This window comes from Coturnix japonica, unplaced genomic scaffold, assembly GCF_054131305.1.
Source record: "Coturnix japonica strain WE unplaced genomic scaffold, WE-NBRP24 Scf079, whole genome shotgun sequence".
Lineage (NCBI taxonomy): Eukaryota > Metazoa > Chordata > Aves > Galliformes > Phasianidae > Coturnix > Coturnix japonica.
In genome coordinates this window covers 435,544-456,117 of record NW_028188982.1, presented here as the reverse complement: position 1 = coordinate 456,117, position 20,574 = coordinate 435,544, and the positions used below count along the sequence as shown (strand labels likewise).

At 52.9% G+C, this 20,574-nt stretch overlaps 1 protein-coding gene across 1 annotated transcript in view; it reads left to right on the top strand.

The window, feature by feature from the left end:
- The window catches only part of NEURL4 (neuralized E3 ubiquitin protein ligase 4), a 182,906-nt gene that overhangs the window by 39,648 nt on the left and 122,684 nt on the right, over positions 1 to 20,574 (top strand). Inside the window, exons 5-8 of the mRNA XM_085534229.1 lie at positions 1,251 to 1,362; positions 3,477 to 3,565; positions 6,051 to 6,123; positions 18,867 to 19,212. Of these exons, the coding sequence (XP_085390355.1) occupies positions 1,251 to 1,362; positions 3,477 to 3,565; positions 6,051 to 6,123; positions 18,867 to 19,212 (620 nt within the window). The remainder of the gene's footprint in view (positions 1 to 1,250; positions 1,363 to 3,476; positions 3,566 to 6,050; positions 6,124 to 18,866; positions 19,213 to 20,574) is intronic.

The following is a 20,574-nucleotide window of genomic DNA, read 5'->3' as shown; positions in this document are numbered from 1 at the left end:
GGTCTATGGGGTCCTATTGGGGTATATGGGGTCATATGGGGTCTATGGGGTCCTATGGGGTCCCATTGGGGTATGGGGTCCCATTGGGGTATATAGGGTCTATGGGGTCCCATTGGAGTATATGGGGTCCTATTGGGGTATATGGGGTCCTAAGGCCACTACGGGATGGGGAGATGTTTGAGGTGGGTCCTATGGGGTCTATGGGATCCCATTGGGGTCCCATTGGGGTATATGGGGTCCCAGTGGGGTCCCATTGGGTTATAGGGTTCTATTGGGGTATATGGGATCCTATTGAGGTCCCAGTGGGGTCTATGGGGTCCCAGTGGGGTTCCAGTGGGGTATATGGGGTCTATGGGATCCCATTGGGGTCTATGGGGTCCCATTGGGGTATATGGGGTCCCATTGGGGTATATGGGATCCTATTGGGGTCCCATTGGGGTATATGGAGTCCCAGTGGGGTTCCAGTGGGGTATATGGGGTCCTATTGGGGTATATGGGGTCTATGGGATCCCATTGGGGTATATGGGGTTCCATTGGGGTCCCATTGGGGTCCCAGTGGGGTATATGGGGTCCTATGGGGTATATGGGGTCCCATTGGGGTATATAGGGTCTATGGGATCCCATTGGGGTATATGGGGTCTATGGGGTCCCATTGGGGTATATGGGGTCTATGGGGTCCCATTGGGGTATATGGGGTCTATGGGGTCCCAGTGGGGTATATGGGGTCTATGGGGTCCCAGTGGGGTATATGGGGTCCCATTGGGTTATATGGGGTCTATGGGGTCCCAGTGGGTTATATGGGGTCTATGGGGTCCCATTGGGGTCCCATTGGGGTATATGGGATCCCAGTGGGGTATATGGGGTCCCATTGGGGTATATGGGGTCCCATTGGGGTATGGGATCCTATTGAGATATATGGGATCCCATTGGGGTATATGGGGCCTATGGGATCCCATTGGGGTATTTAGGGTCCCAGTGGGGTATATGGGATCCCATTGGGGTATATGGGGTCCCAGTGGGGGGCCCATTGGGGTCTATGGGATCCCATTGGGGTATTTAGGGTCCCAGTGGGGTATATGGGATCCCATTGGAGTATATGGGGTCCCATTGGGGTATATGGGGTCCCACTGGGGGGCCCATTGGGGTCTATGGGATCCCATTGGGGTCCTATTGGGGTATGGGGTCCCATTGGGTTATATGGGATCCCATTATGGGTCTGGGGTCCCCATTGAAGCCCCCTCCCCATTCAGATCCGCATAGACAAGCTGGTGGATAAATGGTCTGGCTCCATTGAGATCGGGGTGACAGCCCATAACCCAAACAGCCTCGAATACCCGGCCACCATGACCAACCTCCGCTCAGGTAATTAACCTAATTAATAGCCCTTCCTCTTGGCTAATTAGCATACCCACTCATTAAGCCCTCCGCCTTATCGTTAATTAACAGGAGCCTTAATTAACAGCCCCCCCCCCCCCTCCATTGGGTACCATTATAATGAGTGGTTGTGGGATTAACACCCCCCCCCTTTACCTAATTAACATACTACCTAATTAACATACCCACTAATTAACATACCCACTAATTAACCACACCCCTTAGCTAATTAACATACCCACTCATTAAGCCCTCCGCCTTATCGTTAATTAACAGGAGCCTTAATTAACAGCCCCCCCCCCCCCCCCCTCCATTGGGTACCATTATAATGAGTGGTTGTGGGATTAACACCCCCCCCTTTACCTAATTAACAAACTCCCTAATTAACATACCTGATAATTAGCATACACACTAATTAACCCCACCCCTTAGCTAATTAACATACCCACTCATTAGCCCCTCCCCCTCATAGTTAATTAACAGGAGCCTTAATTAACAGCCCCCCCCCCTCCATTGGGTACCATTATAATGAGTGGTTGTGGGATTAACACCCCCCCCCTTTACCTAATTAACATACTCCCTAATTAACATACCTGCTAATTAGCATACCCACTAATTAGCCCCAACCCTTAGCTTATACACATACCCACTCATTAACTCCTCCCCCTCATAGTTAATTAACAAGGCCTTAATTAACCCCCCCCCCCCATTAGGTACCATTATGATGAGTGGATGGGTTAACCTAATTAACACCCCCCCCCCTTAGCTAATTAACATACCCGCTAATTAACATACCCGCTAATTAAACCCCCCTCTTAGCTAATTAACATACCCACTCAGTAACCCCTCTGCCTTATCGTTAATTAACAGGAGCCTTAATTAACATCCCCCCCCCCCCATTAGGTATCACGGCTGTGGGATTAACACTCCCCCCTTTTACCTAATTAACATACCAGCTAATTAACATACCCCTAATTAACATACCCACTAATTATCTCCCCCTCATAGTTAATTAACAGGAGCCTTAATTAACCCCCCCCCCCCCCCTTAAGGCACCATGGATGTGGGATTAACACCACCCCTTTACCTAATTAACATACCAGCTAATTAACATACCCACTAATCAACATACCCACTAATTAACCACACCCCTTAGCTAATTATCATACCCACTCATTAACACCTCCTCCTTATAGTTAATTAACAGGAGCCTTAATTAACAGGTACCATTAGGTACCACGGATGTGGGATTAACACCCCCCCCTTTTACCTAATTAACATACCAGCTAATTAACATACCCACTAATTAACATACCCACTAATTAACCACACCCCTTAGCTAATTAACATACCCACTCATTAACCCCTCCCCCTTATAGTTAATTAACAAAGCCTTAATTAACATCCCCCCCCTATAAGGTACCATGGATGTGGGATTAACACCCCCCCCCTTTTACCTAATTAACATACTCCCTAATTAACATACCTGATAATTAACATACGCACTAATTAACCCCACCCCTTAGCTAATGAACATACCCACTCATTAACTCCTCCCCCTTATAGTTAATTAACAAGGCCTTAATTAACCCCCCCCCCCCCATTAGGTACCATTATGATGAGTGGATCCTCACCAATGGGTTAACCTGATTAACACCCCTTAGCTAATTAACATATCTGCTAATTAACATACCCACTCATTAACCCCACCCCTTAGCTAATTATCATACCCACTCATTAACACCTCCTCCTTATAGTTAATTAACAGGAGCCTTAATTAACAGGTACCATTAGGTACCACGGATGTGGGATTAACACCCCCCCCCTTTACCTAATTAACATACCCGCTAATTAACATACCCCCTAATTAACATACCCACTAATTAGCTCCCCCTCTTAGCTAATTAACATACCCACTCATTAACCCCTCCTCCTTATCGTTAATTAACAGGAGCCTTAATTAACACCCCCCCCCCCCCTTAAGGCACCATGGATGTGGGATTAACACCCCCCCCTTTTACCTAATTAACATACTCCCTAATTAACATACCCACTAATTAACCCTCATAGCTAATTAACGAGGCTCTAATTAACCCAATTAGGCACCATCATGATGAGTGGATGCGGGATCCTCACCAATGGCAAAGGGACAAGGAGGGAATATTGCGAGTTCAGCCTGGATGAGCTGCAGGTTCTATATGGCCCCATAGATCCTATAGACCCTATATGGCCCCATAGACCCTATATGGCCCCCATAGACCCTATATGGCCCCCATAGACCCTATATGGCCCCCCATAGACCCTATATGGCCCCCATAGACCCCAATTGCCTCCCCTTTGCCCCCCATAGACTCTATATGGCCCCCATAGACCCTAATTGCCCCCCATAGACCCTATATGTCCCCCATAGACCCTATATGGCCCCCATAGACCCTAATTGCCCCCCATAGACCCTATATGGCCCCCATAGACCCTATATGGCCCCATAAACCCTATATGGCCCCATAGACCCTATATGGCACCTATAGACCCTATATGGCCCCCATAGACCCTACATGGCCCCCATAGACCCTAATTGCCCCCCATAGACCCTGTATGGCCCCCATAGACCCTATATGCCCCCCATAGACCCTATATGCCCCCCATAGACCCTATATGGACCCCATAGACCCTAATTACCCCCCCATTGCCCCCCATAGACCCTATATGGCCCCCATAGACCCTATATGGCCCCTATAGACCCTATATGTCCCCCATAGACCCCAATTGCCCCCTATAGACCCTATATGTCCCCCATAGACCCCAATTGCCCCCTATAGACCCTATATGGCCCCCATAGACCCTATATAGCCCCATAGACCCTATATGGACCCCATAGACCCTATATGTCCCCTATAGACCCTATATGGCCCCCATAGACCCTATATGGCCCCCATAGACCCTAATTGCCCCCCCATTGCCCTCCATAGACCCTATATGGCCCCCATAGTCCCTAATTGCCCCCCTATTGCCCCCCATAGACCCTATATGGCCCCCATAGACCCTATATGGCCCCCATAGACCCTAATTGCCCCCCATAGACCCTATATGGCCCCCCATTGCCCCCATAGACCCTATATGGCCCCCATAGACCCTATATGGACCCCATAGACCCTATATGGCCCCCATAGACCCTATATGGCCCCCATAGACCCTATATGGCCCCATAGACGCTATATGGCCCCATAGACCCTATATGGCCCCCATAGACCCTAATTGCCCCCCATAGACCCTAATTGCCCCCTATAGACCCTATAGGGCCCCCATAGACCCTAACTGCCCCCCCATTGCACCCCATAGACCCTATATGGCCCCCATAGACCCTATATGGCCCCCATAGACCCTATATGGCCCCTATAGACCCTAATTGCCCCCTATAGACCCTATATGCCCCCCATAGACCCTAATTGCCCCCCATAGACCCTATATGCCCCCCATAGACCCTAATTGCCCCCTATAGACCCTATATGGCCCCCTAGACCCTATATGGCCCCCATAGACCCTGTATGCCCCCCATAGACCCTATATGGCCCCCATAGACCCTAATTGCCCCCTGTTGTCCCCCTTAGACCCTATATGGCCCCCATAGACCCTATATGGCCCCATAGACCCTATATAGCCCCCATAGACCCTATATGGCCCCCATAGACCCTAATTACCCCCCCATTACCCCCCATAGACCCTATATGGCCCCCATAGACCCTATATGGCCCTCATAGACCCCAGTTGCCCCCTATAGACCCTATATGGCTCCCATTGACCCTAATTGCCCCCTATAGACCCTATATGGCCCCCATAGACCCTAATTGTCCCCCCATTGCCCCCCATAGACCCTATATGGACCCCATAGACCCTATATGGACCCCATAGACCCTATATGGCCCCCATAGACCCTGTATGGCCCCCATAGACCCTATATGGCCCCATAGACCCTATATGGCCCCATAGACCCTAATTGCCCCCCCATTGCCCCCCATAGACCCTATATGGCCCCATAGACCCTATATGGCCCCCATAGACCCTATATGGCCCTTGTAACCCCCAATTGCCCCCCCATAGACCCTATATGGCCCCGATAGACCCTATATGGCCCCCATAGACCCTAATTGCCCCCCATAGACCCTATATGGCCCCCATAGACCCTAATTACCCCCCCATTACCCCCCATAGACCCTATATGGCCCCCATAGACCCTATATAGCCCCCATAGACCCTAATTACCCCCCATAGACCCTATATGGCCCCCCATTGCCCCCCATAGACCCTATATGGCCCCCATAGACCCTATATGGCCCCCATAGACCCTAATTGCCCCCAAAGACCCTATATGGCCCCCATAGACCCCATAGACCCTATATGGCCCCCATAGACCCTATATGGCCCCCATAGACCCCATAGACCCTAATTGCCCCCCATAGACCCTATATGGCCCCCATAGACCCCATAGACCCTATATGCCCCCTATAGACCCTATATGCCCCCTATAGACCCTATATGGCCCCATAGCCCCCAATTACCCCCCTATGACCCACCTTAATGTGTTATGGGGTCCCTATATGGGGTCTGGGGGGGGGGGGGTTATGGTTATAGGGTTTCCTATATATATATATATATGTGTGTCCCCCCACCCCATATAGGAAGGGGACCATATAGGGTTGACCAGGAAGGCCAACAACGCCCTGCACTTCTACATCAATGGGGTCGACCAAGGTATGGGGTCTATGGGGTATCTATGGGGTCTATGGGGTGTCTATGGGGTCTATGGGGTGTCTATGGGGTCTATGGGGTATTAATGGGGTCTAAGGGGGGGCAATTGGGGGCCATATAGGGTCTATGGGGTATCTATGGGGTCTATGGGGTGTCAATGGGGTCTATGGGGTATTAATGGGGTCTATGGGGTATCAGTGGGGTATCAATGGGGTCTATGGGGTATCTATGGGGTCTATGGGGTATCTATGGGGTCTATGGGGTATTAATGGGGTTTATGGGGTATCTATGGGGTCTGTGGGGTATCTATGGGGTCTATGGGGGGGCAATTGGGGGCCATATAGGGTCTATGGGGGACAATGGGGTCTATGGGGTATCAATGGGGTCTATGGGGTATCTATGGGGTTTATGGGGTATCAATGGGGTCTATAGGGTATCTATGGGGTCTATGGGGTATCTATGGGGTATCTATGGGGTATCAATGGGGTCTATGTGGTCTATGGGGTATCTATGAGGTCTATGGGGTGTCAATGGGGTCTATGGGGTATCTATGGGGTCTGTGGGGTATCTATGAGGTCTATGGGGTATTAATGGGGTCTATGGGGTATCAGTGGGGTCTATGGGGTATCAATGGGGTATCTATGGGGTCTGTGGGGTATCTATGGGGTCTATGGGGTATCTATGGGGTCTATGGGGTGTCAATGGGGTCTATGGGGTATCTATGGGGTCTATGGGGTATTAATGGGGTCTATGGGGTATCAGTGGGGTATCAATGGGGTCTATGGGGTATCTATGGGGTCTGTGGGGTATCAGTGGGGTCTATGGGGTATCTATGGGGTCTATGGGGTATCTATGGGGTCTAAGGGGTCTATGGGGTATCTATGGGGTATCTATGGGGTCTATGGGGTATTAATGGGGTCTATGGGGTATTAATGGTGTCTGTGGGGTATCTATGGGGTCTATGGGGTGTCAATGGGGTCTATGGGGTATCTATGGGGTCTATGGGGTATCTATGGGGTCTGTGGGGTATCAATGGGGTCTATAGGGTGTCAATGGGGTCTATGGGGTATCAATGGGGTCTGTGGGGTATCTATGGGGTCTATGGGGTATCTGTGGGGTCTATTGGGTATCAGTGGGGTCTATGGGGTATCTATGGGGTCTATGGGGTATCTATGGTGTTTATGGGGTATCAATGGGGTCTATGGGGTATCTATGGGGTCTATGGGGTATCTATGGGGTCTGAGGGGTATCAATGGGGTCTATGGGGTATCTATGGGGTTTATGGGGTATCTATGGGGTCTGTGGGGTATCTATGGGGTCTATTGGGTATCTATGGGGTATCTATGGGGTCTATGGGGTATCAATGGGGTTTATGGGGTATCTATGGGGTCTGTGGGGTATCTGTGGGGTCTATGGGGTGTCATTGGGGTCTATGGGGTGTCAGTGGGGTCTATGGGGTATCTATGGGGTCTATGGGGTGTCAATGGGGTCTATGGGGTATTTATGGGGTCTGTGGGGTATCTATGGGGTCTATGGGGTCTATGGGGTCTATGGGGTATCTATGGGGTCTGTGGGGTATCTATGGGGTCTGTGGGGTATCTATGGGGTCTATGGGGTATCAATGGGGTCTATGGGGTATCAGTGGGGTCTATGGGGTATCAATGGGGTCTATGGGGTATCAGTGAGGTCTGTGGGGTATCAATGGGGTATCAATGGGGTATCTATGGGGTATCTATGGGGTATCTATGGGGTCTAAGGGGTCCATGGGGTATCTATGGGGTATCAATGGGGTCTATGGGGTCTGTGGGGTATCTATGGGGTCTATGGGGTATCAATGGGGTATCTATGGGGTCTGTGGGGTATCTATGGGGTCTATGGGGTATCTATGGGGTCTATGGGGTATCAATGGGGTATCTATGGGGTCTATGGGGTATCTATGGGGTCTATGGGGTATCAATGGGGTCTATGGGGTATCAGTGAGGTCTGTGGGGTATCAATGGGGTATCAATGGGGTATCTATGGGGTCTATGGGGTATCTATGGGGTCTAAGGGGTCCATGGGGTATCTATGGGGTATCAATGGGGTCTATGGGGTCTGTGGGGTATCTATGGGGTCTATGGGGTATCAATGGGGTATCTATGGGGTCTGTGGGGTATCTATGGGGTCTATGGGGTATCTATGGGGTCTATGGGGTATCAATGGGGTATCTATGGGGTCTATGGGGTATCTATGGGGTCTATGGGGTATCAATGGGGTCTATGGGGTATTAATGGGGTCTATGGGGTATCAATGGGGTCTATGGGGTGTCAATGGGGTCTATGGGGTATCTATGGGGTCTATGGGGTATCTATGGGGTCTATGGGATATTAATGGGGTCTATGGTGTATCTATGGGGTCTATGGGGTATCTATGGGGTCTGTGGGGTATCTATGGGGTCTATGGGGTATTAATGGGGTCTATGGGGTATCAGTGGGGTATCAATGGGGTCTATGGGGTATTAATGGGGTCTATGGGGTATCTATGGGGTCTATGGGGTATCTATGGGGTCTGTGGGGTATCTATGGGGTCTATGGGGTATCTATGAGGCTGGGGGGGCAATTGGGGGCCATATAGGGTCTATGGGGGACAATGGGGTCTATGGGGTATCAATGGGGTCTATGGGGTATCTATGGGGTCTATGGGGTATTAATGGGGTCTATGGGGGGGCAATTGGGGGCCATATAGGGTCTATGGGGGACAATGGGGTCTATGGGATATCAATGGGGTCTATGGGGTATCTATGGGGTCTGTGGGGTATCAATGGGGTCTATGGGGTATCTATGGTGTCCATGGGGTATCTATGGGGTCTGTGGGGTATCTATGGGGTCTGTGGGGTATCTATGGGGCTGGGGGGGCAATAGGGGGTTATGGGGGGTAATTGGGGGTTATGGGGGGCAAATGGGGTCTATGGGGGCCATATAGGGTCTATGGGGGGCAATTGGGGGCTATGGGGGCCATATAGGGTCTATGGGGGCCATATAGGGTCTATGGGGGACAATGGGGGGGCAAATGAGGTCTATGGGGGGCATATAGGGTCTATGGGGGGAAATGGGGGTTATGGGGGGCAATTGGGGTCTATGGGGGCCATATAGGGTCTATGGGGGCCATATAGGGTCTATGGGGGGGCAATTAGGGTCTATGGGGGCCATATAGGGTCTATGGGGGGCAATGGGGGGGGCAATTAGGGTCTATGGGGGGCATATAGGGTCTATGGGGGGCAATGGGGAGGCAAATGGGGTCTATTGGGGGCATATAGGGTCTATGGGGGGCAATGGGGGTGCAATTAGGGTCTATGGGGGCCATATATGGTCTATGGGGAGCAATGGGATGGGCAATTAGGGTCTATGGGGGCCATATAGGGTCTGTGGGGGGGTAATAGGGGGCAATTAGGGTCTATGGGGGCCATATAGGGTCTGTGGGGGGGTAATAGGGGGCAATTAGGGTCTATGGGGGCCATATAGGGTCTATGGGGGGGTAATTGGGGGCTATAAGGGGGCTATTATGGGGGCTAGTGGGGTAATGGGGGGCAGATGTGGGGTCTATGGGGTATCAATGGGGTCTATGGGGGGGTGGGGGGCACTGAAGGGGGTGTGGGGATGGTTTGGGGTTCTCCTATATGGGGGGTATGGGGTTGCCATAGGGACCCTATAGGTGTCCCCTTATTGCCCTATGGGGAATATATCCCCATATATTCCCATATAACCCCACATCCCACCCCATATATCCCCATATCCCCCCATATATCCCCATATCCCACCCCATATATCCCCATATCCCTCCATATAACCCCCTATATCCCCCATATCCCACCCCATATCACCCCATATAACCCCATATATCCCCATATCCCACCCCATATCCTCCCCATATCCCCCTTAACCCTATACTCCTTGTCCCCCTATAGGGGTGGCCACAACGCTGACCCCATTGGTGGTCTATGGGGTGGTGGACCTTTATGGGATGGCCGTCAAGGACCCCTATAGGGACCCTATAAGTGTCCCCTTATTGCCCTATGGGGGGTATGGGGACCCCATAGGGACCCTATAAGTCTCCACTTATTGCCCTATGGGGGGTATGGGGACCCCATAGGGACCCTATAGGTGACCCCTTGTCCTATGGGGGGGATGGGGACCCCATAAGTGTCCCCTTATTGCCCTATAGGGGCTATGGGGGGTTATGGGGTGCCATAGGGACCCTATATGTGACCACCCCCTCCTTGTCCCCCTATAGGGGCACGGGGGGGTTTGGGGTTGCTATAGGGACCCTATAGGTGACCCTTTATTGCCCTATGGGGGGTATTGGGGGGCATGGGGCTCCATAGGGCCCTATGGGGGGTTATGGGGTGACCCTATAGGGTTACCCCATAAGTGACCCCCCCCTATTCTCCCCTATAGGGGTGGCGACGACGCTGACCCCATTGGTGGTCTATGGGGTCGTGGGTCTCTATGGCCATATGGGGGTTACTGGGGTACATGGACCCTATGGGGCCCTATGGGGGGTTATGGGGTGACCCTATAGGGTTACCCCATATATAACCCTCCCCTATTCTCCCCTATAGGGGTGGCGACGACTCTGACCCCATTGGTGGTCTATGGGGTGGTGGACCTTTATGGGATGGCCGTCAAGGACCCCTATAGGGGCTATGGGGGGGCATGGGGACCCCATAAGGACCCTATAAGTGACCCCCACCCCCATTATTCCCTATAAGGGTGGCCATCCCCCATATTCCCCCCCCCATATCCCCATATCTGACCCCATATCCCCATATCACCCCATATATCCCCATATAACCCCATATCCCCCCCATACCCCCACCCCATTGATCCCATATCCCCCCATATATCCCCATATATCCCCATATACCTCATATCCCACCCCATTGACCCCATATCCTCCCATATATCCCCATATCCCCCCATATAACCCCATATATCCCCATATCCCACCCCATATCACCCCATATAACCCATATATCCCCATATATCCCACCCCATATCCCTATATCCCCCCATATATCCCCATATATCCCCATATCCCCCCTATATCACCCCATATAACCCCATATATCCCCATATCCTCCCCATATAACCCCATATATCCCCCCATATCCCACCCCATATATCCCCATATCCCCCCATATAACCCCATATATCCCCATATCCCCCCCATATCCCACCCCATTGACCCCAAACCCCCATATAGCCCCATATCCCACCCCATATCACCCCATACCCCCCATAACCTTGACCCAATGGCCCCATATCCCCCCCATAACCCCATATCCCCCCCATATCCCCCATTAACCCTATAACCCTATTATTCCCTATAGGGGTGGCCACGACTCTGACCCCATTGGTTGTCTATGGGGTGGTGGACCTTTATGGGATGGCCGTCAAGGGACCCCTATAGGGGCTATGGGGACCCCATAGGGACCCTATAAGTGACCCCACCCCATATCCCCATATCCCACCCCATATCACCCCATATATCCCCATAACCCCACATCCCACCCCATATATCCCCATATACCCACCCCATTGATCCCATATCCCCCCATATATCCCCATATCCCACCCCATATATCCCCATATCCCCCCATATATCCCCATATCACCCCATATATACCCCCATAACCCCATATCCCCCCTATATATTTCCATATAACCCCATATATCCCCCATATAACCCCATATCCCCCCCATATCCTCCCATATAACCCCATATATCCCCATATATCCCCATATCCCACCCCATATCACCCCATATATCCCCATATCCCCCCATATAACCCCATATAACCCCATATCCCCCATAACCCCATATAACCCCATATATCCCCATATCCCCCATTAACTCCCCCCTATTCTCCCCTATAGGGGTGGCCACGACGCTGACCCCATTGGTTGTCTATGGGGTGGTGGACCCCTATAGGGGCTATGGGGACCCCATAAGGACCCCATAGGTGACCCACCCCATTAACCCCCCCTATTCTCCCCTATAGGGGTGGCGACGACGCTGACCCCATTGGTGGTCTATGGGGTGGTGGACCTTTATGGGATGGCCGTCAAGGACCCCTATAGGGGCTATGGGGGAGCATGGGGACCCCATAAGGACCCTATAAGTGACCCCCCCCCCCATTATCCCCTATAGGGGTGGCCATTCCCCCCTCCATATCCCCATATCCCACCCCATATCACCCCATATATCCCCCATATCCCACCCCATATCACCCCATATATCCCCCATATCCCACCCCATATCACCCCATATATCCCCATATCCCCCATATTCCCCCCCCCAAACCCCATATCCCACCCCATATCACCCCATATAACCCCATATATCCCTATATTCCCCCCATATATCCCCATATCCCCCCCTTATCCCCATATCCCACCCCATATCACCCCATACCCCCCATAACCTTGACCCAATGGCCCCATATCCCCCCCATAACCCCATATATCCCCATATCCCACCCCATATAACCCATATACCCCCCATATATCCCCATATTACCCCATATCTCACCCCATACCCCACCCCATTGACCCCAAACCCCCATATATCCCCATATATCCCCATATCCCACCCCATTGACCCCATATCCCCCCTATATATCCCCATATCCCCCCATATAACCCCCTATACCCCCCATATCCCCCCCTATATCCCCACCCCATTGACCCCAAACCCCCATATAGCCCCATATATCCCCATATCCCCCCCATATATCCCCATATCCCCCCCATATCCCCCCATATAACCCCATATATCCCCATATAACCCCATATAACCCCATATAACCCCATATAACCCCATATACCCCATATAACCCCATATAACCCCATATCACCCCCTATATCCCCCATATCACCCCATATAACCCCATATCACCCCATATAACCCCATATCCCCCCTATATATCCCCCCCCATTAACCCTATAACCCTATTCTCCCTTATAGGGGTGGCCACGACTCTGACCCCATTAGTTGTCTATGGGGTGGTGGGTCTCTATGGCCATCAGGGACCCCTATAGGGGCTATGGGGACCCCATAGGGTCCCTATATGTAACCCCCCCCCCCTATTCTCCCCTATAGGGGTGGCGACGACTCTGACCCCATTAGTGGTCTATGGGGTGGTGGACCTTTATGGGATGGCCGTCAAGGACCCCCATAGGGACCCTATAAGTGTCCCCTTATTGCCCTATGGGGGGTATGGGGACCCCATAGGGACCCTATAGTTGACCCCTTGCCCTATGGGGTGCCATAGGGACCCTATAGGTGTCCCCTTATTGCCCTATGGGGGGTATGGGGACCCCATAGGGACCCTATAGGTGACCCCTTGTCCTATGGGGTGCCATAGGGACCCTATAAGTGTCCCCTTATTGCCCTATGGGGGCTATGGGGACCCCATAGGGACCCTATAGGTGATCCCTTGTCCTATGGGGTGCCATAGGGACCCTATAGGTGACCCCTTGTCCTATGGGGTGGATGGGGACCCCATAGGGACCCTATAGGTGACCCCTTATTGCCCTATGGGGGGAATGGGGACCCCATAGGGACCCTATAGGTGACCCCTTGTCCTATGGGGTGCCATGGGGACCCTATAGGTGTCCCCTTATTGCCCTATGGGGTGGATGGGGACCCCATAGGGACCCTATAGGTGACCCCTTGTCCTATGGGGGGGATGGGGACCCCATAGGTGTCCCCTTATTGCCCTATAGGGGCTATGGGGGGGTATGGGGACCCCATAAGGACCCCATAGGTGACCCACCCCATTAACCCTATAACCCTATTCTCCCCTATAGGGGTGGCCACGACGCTGACCCCATTAGTTGTCTATGGGGTGGTGGACCTTTATGGGATGGCCGTCAAGGGACCCCTATAGGGGATATGGGGACCCCATAGGGACCCTATAAGTGACCCCCCCCTATAGGGGGGGCCATCCCCCATATTTCCCCACCCCATATCCCCATATCTGACCCCATATCCCCATATCACCCCATATATCCCCATATATCCCCATATCCCCACCCCATTGACCCCAAACCCCCATATATCCCCATATAACCCCATATATCCCCCCCATAACCCCATATATCCCCATATCCCCCCATATAACACCCTATACCCCCTATATCACCCCATATCCCCCCATATATCCCCATATCCCCCTATACCCCCCATATCCCCCCTATATATCCCCCCCCATTAACCCTATAACCCTATTCTCCCCTATAGGGGTGGCGACGACTCTGACCCCATTAGTTGTCTATGGGGTGGTGGACCCTATATGTGACCCCCCTGCTCCTTGTCCCCCTATAGGGGCTATGGGGGTTCCATAGGGGCCCTATGGGGGGTATGGGGGTGCCATAGAGACCCCATAGGTGACCCCCACCCCATTAACCCTATAACCCTATTCTCCCCTATAGGGGTGGCGACGATGCTGACCCCATTAGTTGTCTATGGGGTGGTGGACCTTTATGGGATGGCCGTCAAGGGACCCCTATAGGGGCTATGGGGGGGTATGGGGTGCCATAGGGACCGTATAGGTGACCCCTTATTGCCCTATGGGGGGTATGGGGACCCCATAGGGACCCTATAGGTGACCCCTTGTCCTATGGGGTGCCATGGGGACCCTATAGGTGTCCCCTTATTGCCCTATGGGGGGAATGGGGACCCCATAGGGACCCTATAGGTGATCCCTTGTCCTATGGGGTGCCATAGGGACCCCATAGGTGTCCCCTTATTGCCCTATAGGGGCTATGGGGGGGTATGGGGTGCCATAGGGACCCTATATGTGACCACCCCCTCCTTGTCCCCCTATAGGGGCACGGGGGGGTTTGGGGTTGCTATAGGGACCCTATAGGTGACCTTTTATTGCCCTATGGGGGGTATTGGGGGGCATGGGGGTTCCATAGGGCCCTATGGGGGGTTATGGGGTGACCCCATAGGGTTACCCCATATATAACCCTCCCCTATTATTCCCTATAGGGGTGGCGACGACTCTGACCCCATTAGTGGTCTATGGGGTTGTGGGTCTCTATGGCCATATGGGGGTGCCATAGGGACCCTATACTGGGTTATAGGGACCCAATACAGGTATATGGGGACCCTATAGGGTTACCCCATAAGTGACCCCCCTCTATTATTCCCTATAGGGGTGGCCACGACGGTGACCCCATTAGTGGTCTATGGGGTTGTGGGTCTCTATGGCCATATGGGGGTGCCATAGGGACCCTATATTGGGGTATAGGGACCCCATAGGTGACCCCCACCCCATTAACCCTATAACCCTATTCTCCCCTATAGGGGTGGCAACGACGCTGACCCCATTTGTTGTCTATGGGGTGGTGGACCTTTATGGGATGGCCGTCAAGGGACCCCTATAGGGGCTATGGGGGGGTATGGGGGTGCCATAGGGACCCTATAGGTGACCCCTTGTCCTATGGGGGGGATGGGGACCCCATAAGTGTCCCCTTATTGTCCTGTAGGGGCTATGGGGGGGTATGGGGACCCCATAAGGACCCTATAAGTGACCCCACCCCATTAACTCCCCCCTATTCTCCCCTATAGGGGTGGCGACGACTCTGACCCCATTAGTGGTCTATGGGGTGGTGGACCTTTATGGGATGGCCGTCAATGGGGTGGTGGTCCTCTATGGCCATCAGGGACCCCTATGGGGTGAATAGGGATCCCATAGGGACCCTATAAGTGACCCCCCTCCCCTATTCTCCCCTATAGGGGTGGCGACGACGCTGACCCCATTAGTTGTCTATGGGGTGGTGGGTCTCTATGGCCATATGGGGGTTACTGGGGTATATGGACCCTATGGGGCCCTATATTGGGGTATGGGGGGACCCTATATTGGGGTATGGGGACCCTATATTGGGGTATGGGGGGACCCTATATTGGGGTATGGGGACCCTATATTGGGCTATGGGGTCCTTATATTGGGGTATGGGGGGACCCTATATTGGGGTATGGGGGGACCCTATATTGGGGTATGGGGACCCTATATTGGGCTATGGGGACCCTATATTGGGGTATGGGGGGACCCTATATTGGGGTATGGGGACCCTATATTGGGGTATGGGGACCCTATATTGGGGTATGGGGGGACCCTATATTGGGGTATGGGGACCCTATATTGGGGTATGGGGGGACCCTATATTGGGGTATGGGGACCCTATATTGGGGTATGGGGACCCTATATTGGGGTATAGGGGGACCCTATATTGGGCTATGGGGACCCTATATTGGGCTATGGGGACCCTATATTGGGGTATGGGGGGACCCTATATTGGGGTATGGGGACCCTATATTGGGCTATGGGGACCCTATATTGGGGTATGGGGGGACCCTATATTGGGGTATGGGGTCCCTATATTGGGGTATAGGGGGACCCCATATATGACCCCCTCTATTATTCCCTATAGGGGTGGCCACGACGCTGACCCCATTGGTGGTCTATGGGGTGGTGGACCTTTATGGGATGGCTGTCAAGGACCCCTATAGGGGCTATGGGGACCCCATAGGGACCCTATAAGTGACCCCTTATACCCCCATATACCCCCCATAACCCCATATCACCCCATATATCCTCCATAACCCCATATCCCCCCTATACCCCCCATATAACCCCATATATCCCCATATCCCCCCATATATCCCCATATCCCACCCCATATCACCCCATATCCCCCATAACCTTGACCCAATGGCCCCATATCCCCCCCATAACCCTATATAACCCCATATATCCCCATATTCCCCCCATATATCCCCATATCCCCCCCATATCCCCCCATATAACCCCATATATCCCCATATCCCCCCATATAACACCCTATACCCCCTATATATCCCCATATCCCCCCCATATCCCACCCCATATCCCCATATCCCCCATTAACCCTATAACCCTATTCTCCCCTATAGGGGTGGCGACGACGCTGACCCCATTAGTGGTCTATGGGGTGGTGGACCTTTATGGGATGGCCGTCAAGGGACCCCTATAGGGGCTATGGGGACCCCATAGGGTCCCTATAAGTGACCCCACCCCATATCCCCATATCCCACCCCATATCACCCCATATAACCCCCTATACCCCCCATATCCCACCCCATATCGCCCCATATCCCCCCCTATACCCCCCATATATCCCCATATCCCACCCCATATCCCATATCCCACCCCATATTCCCCCCCATTGACCCCAAACCCCCATATATCCCCATATCCCCCCATATAATCCCATATCCCCCCTATATATCCCCATATATCCCCATATAACCTTATATATCCCCCCATATCCCCCCATATAACCCCATATCCCACCCCATACCCCCACCCCATTGACCCCAAACACCCATATCCCCCATTAACCCTATACTCCTTGTCCCCCTATAACGCTGACCCCGTTAGTGGTCTATGGGGTGGTGGACCTATATGGGATGGCCGTCAAGGACCCCTATGGGGGATATGGGGACCCTATATTGGGGTATGGGGACCCCATATGTAACCCCCCCCCCCCCTATTCTCCCCTATAGGGGTGGCCACGACGCTGACCCCATTGGTGGTCTATGGGGTGGTGGACCTTTATGGGATGGCCGTCAAGGGACCCCTATAGGGACCCTATAAGTGTCCCCTTATTGCCCTATGGGGTGGATGGGGACCCCATAGGGACCCTATAGGTGACCCCTTGCCCTATGGGGTTCATGGGGACCCCATAGGGACCCTATAGGTGACCCCTTGTCCTATGGGGTGCCATAGGGACCCTATAAGTGTCCCCTTATTGCCCTATGGGGGCTATGGGGACCCCATAGGGACCCTATAGTTGACCCCTTGTCCTATGGGGTGCCATGAGGACCCCATAGGGACCCTATAAGTGTCCCCTTATTGCCCTATGGGGTGGATGGGGACCCCATAGGGACCCTATAGTTGACCCCTTGCCCTATGGGGTGCCATAGGGACCCTATAGGTGTCCCCTTATTGCCCTATGGGGGGTATGGGGACCCCATAGGGACCCTATAGGTGACCCCTTGTCCTATGGGGGGGATGGGGACCCCATAGGGACCCTATAGGTGACCCCTTGTCCTATGGGGTGGATGGGGACCCCATAGGGACCCTATAGGTGACCCCTTGTCCTATGGGGTGCCATAGGGACCCCATAGGTGTCCCCTTATTGCCCTATGGGGGGTATGGGGACCCCATAGGGACCCTATAGGTGACCCCTTGTCCTATGGGGGGTTATGGGGTGACCCCATAGGGACCCTATAAGTGTCCCCTTATTGCCCTATGGGGTGGATGGGGACCCCATAGGGACCCTATAGTTGACCCCTTGCCCTATGGGGTGCCATAGGGACCCTATAGGTGTCCCCTTATTGCCCTATGGGGGGTATGGGGACCCCATAGGGACCCTATAGGTGACCCCTTGTCCTATGGGGGGGATGGGGACCCCATAGGGACCCTATAGGTGACCCCTTGTCCTATGGGGTGGATGGGGACCCCATAGGGACCCTATAGGTGACCCCTTGTCCTATGGGGTGCCATAGGGACCCCATAGGTGTCCCCTTATTGCCCTATGGGGGGTATGGGGACCCCATAGGGACCCTATAGGTGACCCCTTGTCCTATGGGGGGTTATGGGGTGACCCCATAGGGGCACCCCATATATAACCCTCCTCTATTCTCCCCTATAGGGGTGGCGACGACGCTGACCCCATTAGTGGTCTATGGGGTGGTGGACCTTTATGGGATGGCCGTCAAGGTGACCATCGTCCATTCCCATAACGCCAACGACCGGCTGCGTCGAACCAACGCCATCTTAAGGGCCTTGTCCCCCCCCCCATTACAGACCCCCCCCCATAATAACAATGGGGGACCCCATAGGAACAATGGGGTGGGACCCCAGCCCCATAATAATAACAATGGGGTGGGACCCCCCCCCAATTTAATCACCCCCCCCCCCCCCAAGTTGTTGTTTCATCCCAATTGCGGCCAGAAGGCGGCGGTGGTTAACGAGGGGAGGACGGCGCTGAGACCACAGTGAGTTAATTAATTAGTTAATTAATTAGTTAATTAATTAGGGTTAATTAGTGGGGGGGGGGTATTAAATTGGGGGGGGTCTTAATGGGGGGGGGGGTCTTAAGTTAATGGGGGGGGTCTTAAGGGGGGGGTTGGGGGTGGTGAACGAGGGGAGGACGGCGCTGAGACCGCAGTGAGTTAATTAGATTAATTAGTTAATTAGGGTTAATTGGGGGGGGGGCTTTAAGTTGTGGGGGGGCTTAATGGGGGGGATGGGGGGGTTATAAGGGGGGGGGTCCATGAGGGGGGGGGGGGGGTCTTAAGTTAATGGGGTGGGGGGGGGGGCTTTAAATTGGGGGGGGGTCCAAAAGGGGGGGGGGGCTTAAATTGGGGGGGGGATTAAGTTAATGGGGGGGGGCTTAATGGGGGGGGGATCCCATTCACTCCCATTCACTCCCATTCACTCCCATTCACTCCCATTCACTCCCATTCACCCCCATTCCCTGCCATTCACTCCCATTCAATCCCATTCAATCCCATTCACTCCCATTCACTCCCATCCCATTCACTCCCATTCACTCCCATTCACTCCCATTCAATCCCATTCAACCCATTCACTATTACCCTTCCCCATTCCATTCACTCCCATTCAATCCCATTCATCCCATTCACTCCATTCAACCCATTCAATCCCATTCACTCCCATTCAATCCCATTCACCCCCATTCACTCCCATTCAATCCATTCACTCCCATTCTCACTCCCTTCACACCATTCACTCCCATTCACTCCCATTCCTTCCCATTCAATCCCATCACCCCATTCACTCCCATTCACTCCCATCACCCCCATTCACCATTCACTCCCATTCACTCCCATTCACTCCCATTCACTCCCATTCACTCCCATTCACTCCCATTCAATCCCATTCAATCCCATTCAACCCCATTCACTCCCATTCACTCCCATTCAATCCCATTCACTCCCATTCACTCCCATTCAATCCCATTCACTCCCATTCAATCCCATTCACTCCCATTCACTCCCATTCACTCCCATTCACTCCCATTCACTCCCATTCATCCCCATTCACTCCCATTCACTCCCATTCACTCCCATTCAATCCCATTCAATCCCATTCACTCCCATTCAATCCCATTCACTCTCATTCAATCCCATTCACCCCCATTCACCCCCATTCACTCCCATTCACTCCCATTCACCCCCATTCACTCCCATTCACTCCCATTCACTCCCATTCAATCCCATTCACCCCCATTCAATCCCCATTCACCCCCATTCACTCCCATTCACTCCCATTCACCCCCATTCAATCCCATTCACTCCCATTCACTCCCATTCACTCCTTCATTCACTCCCATT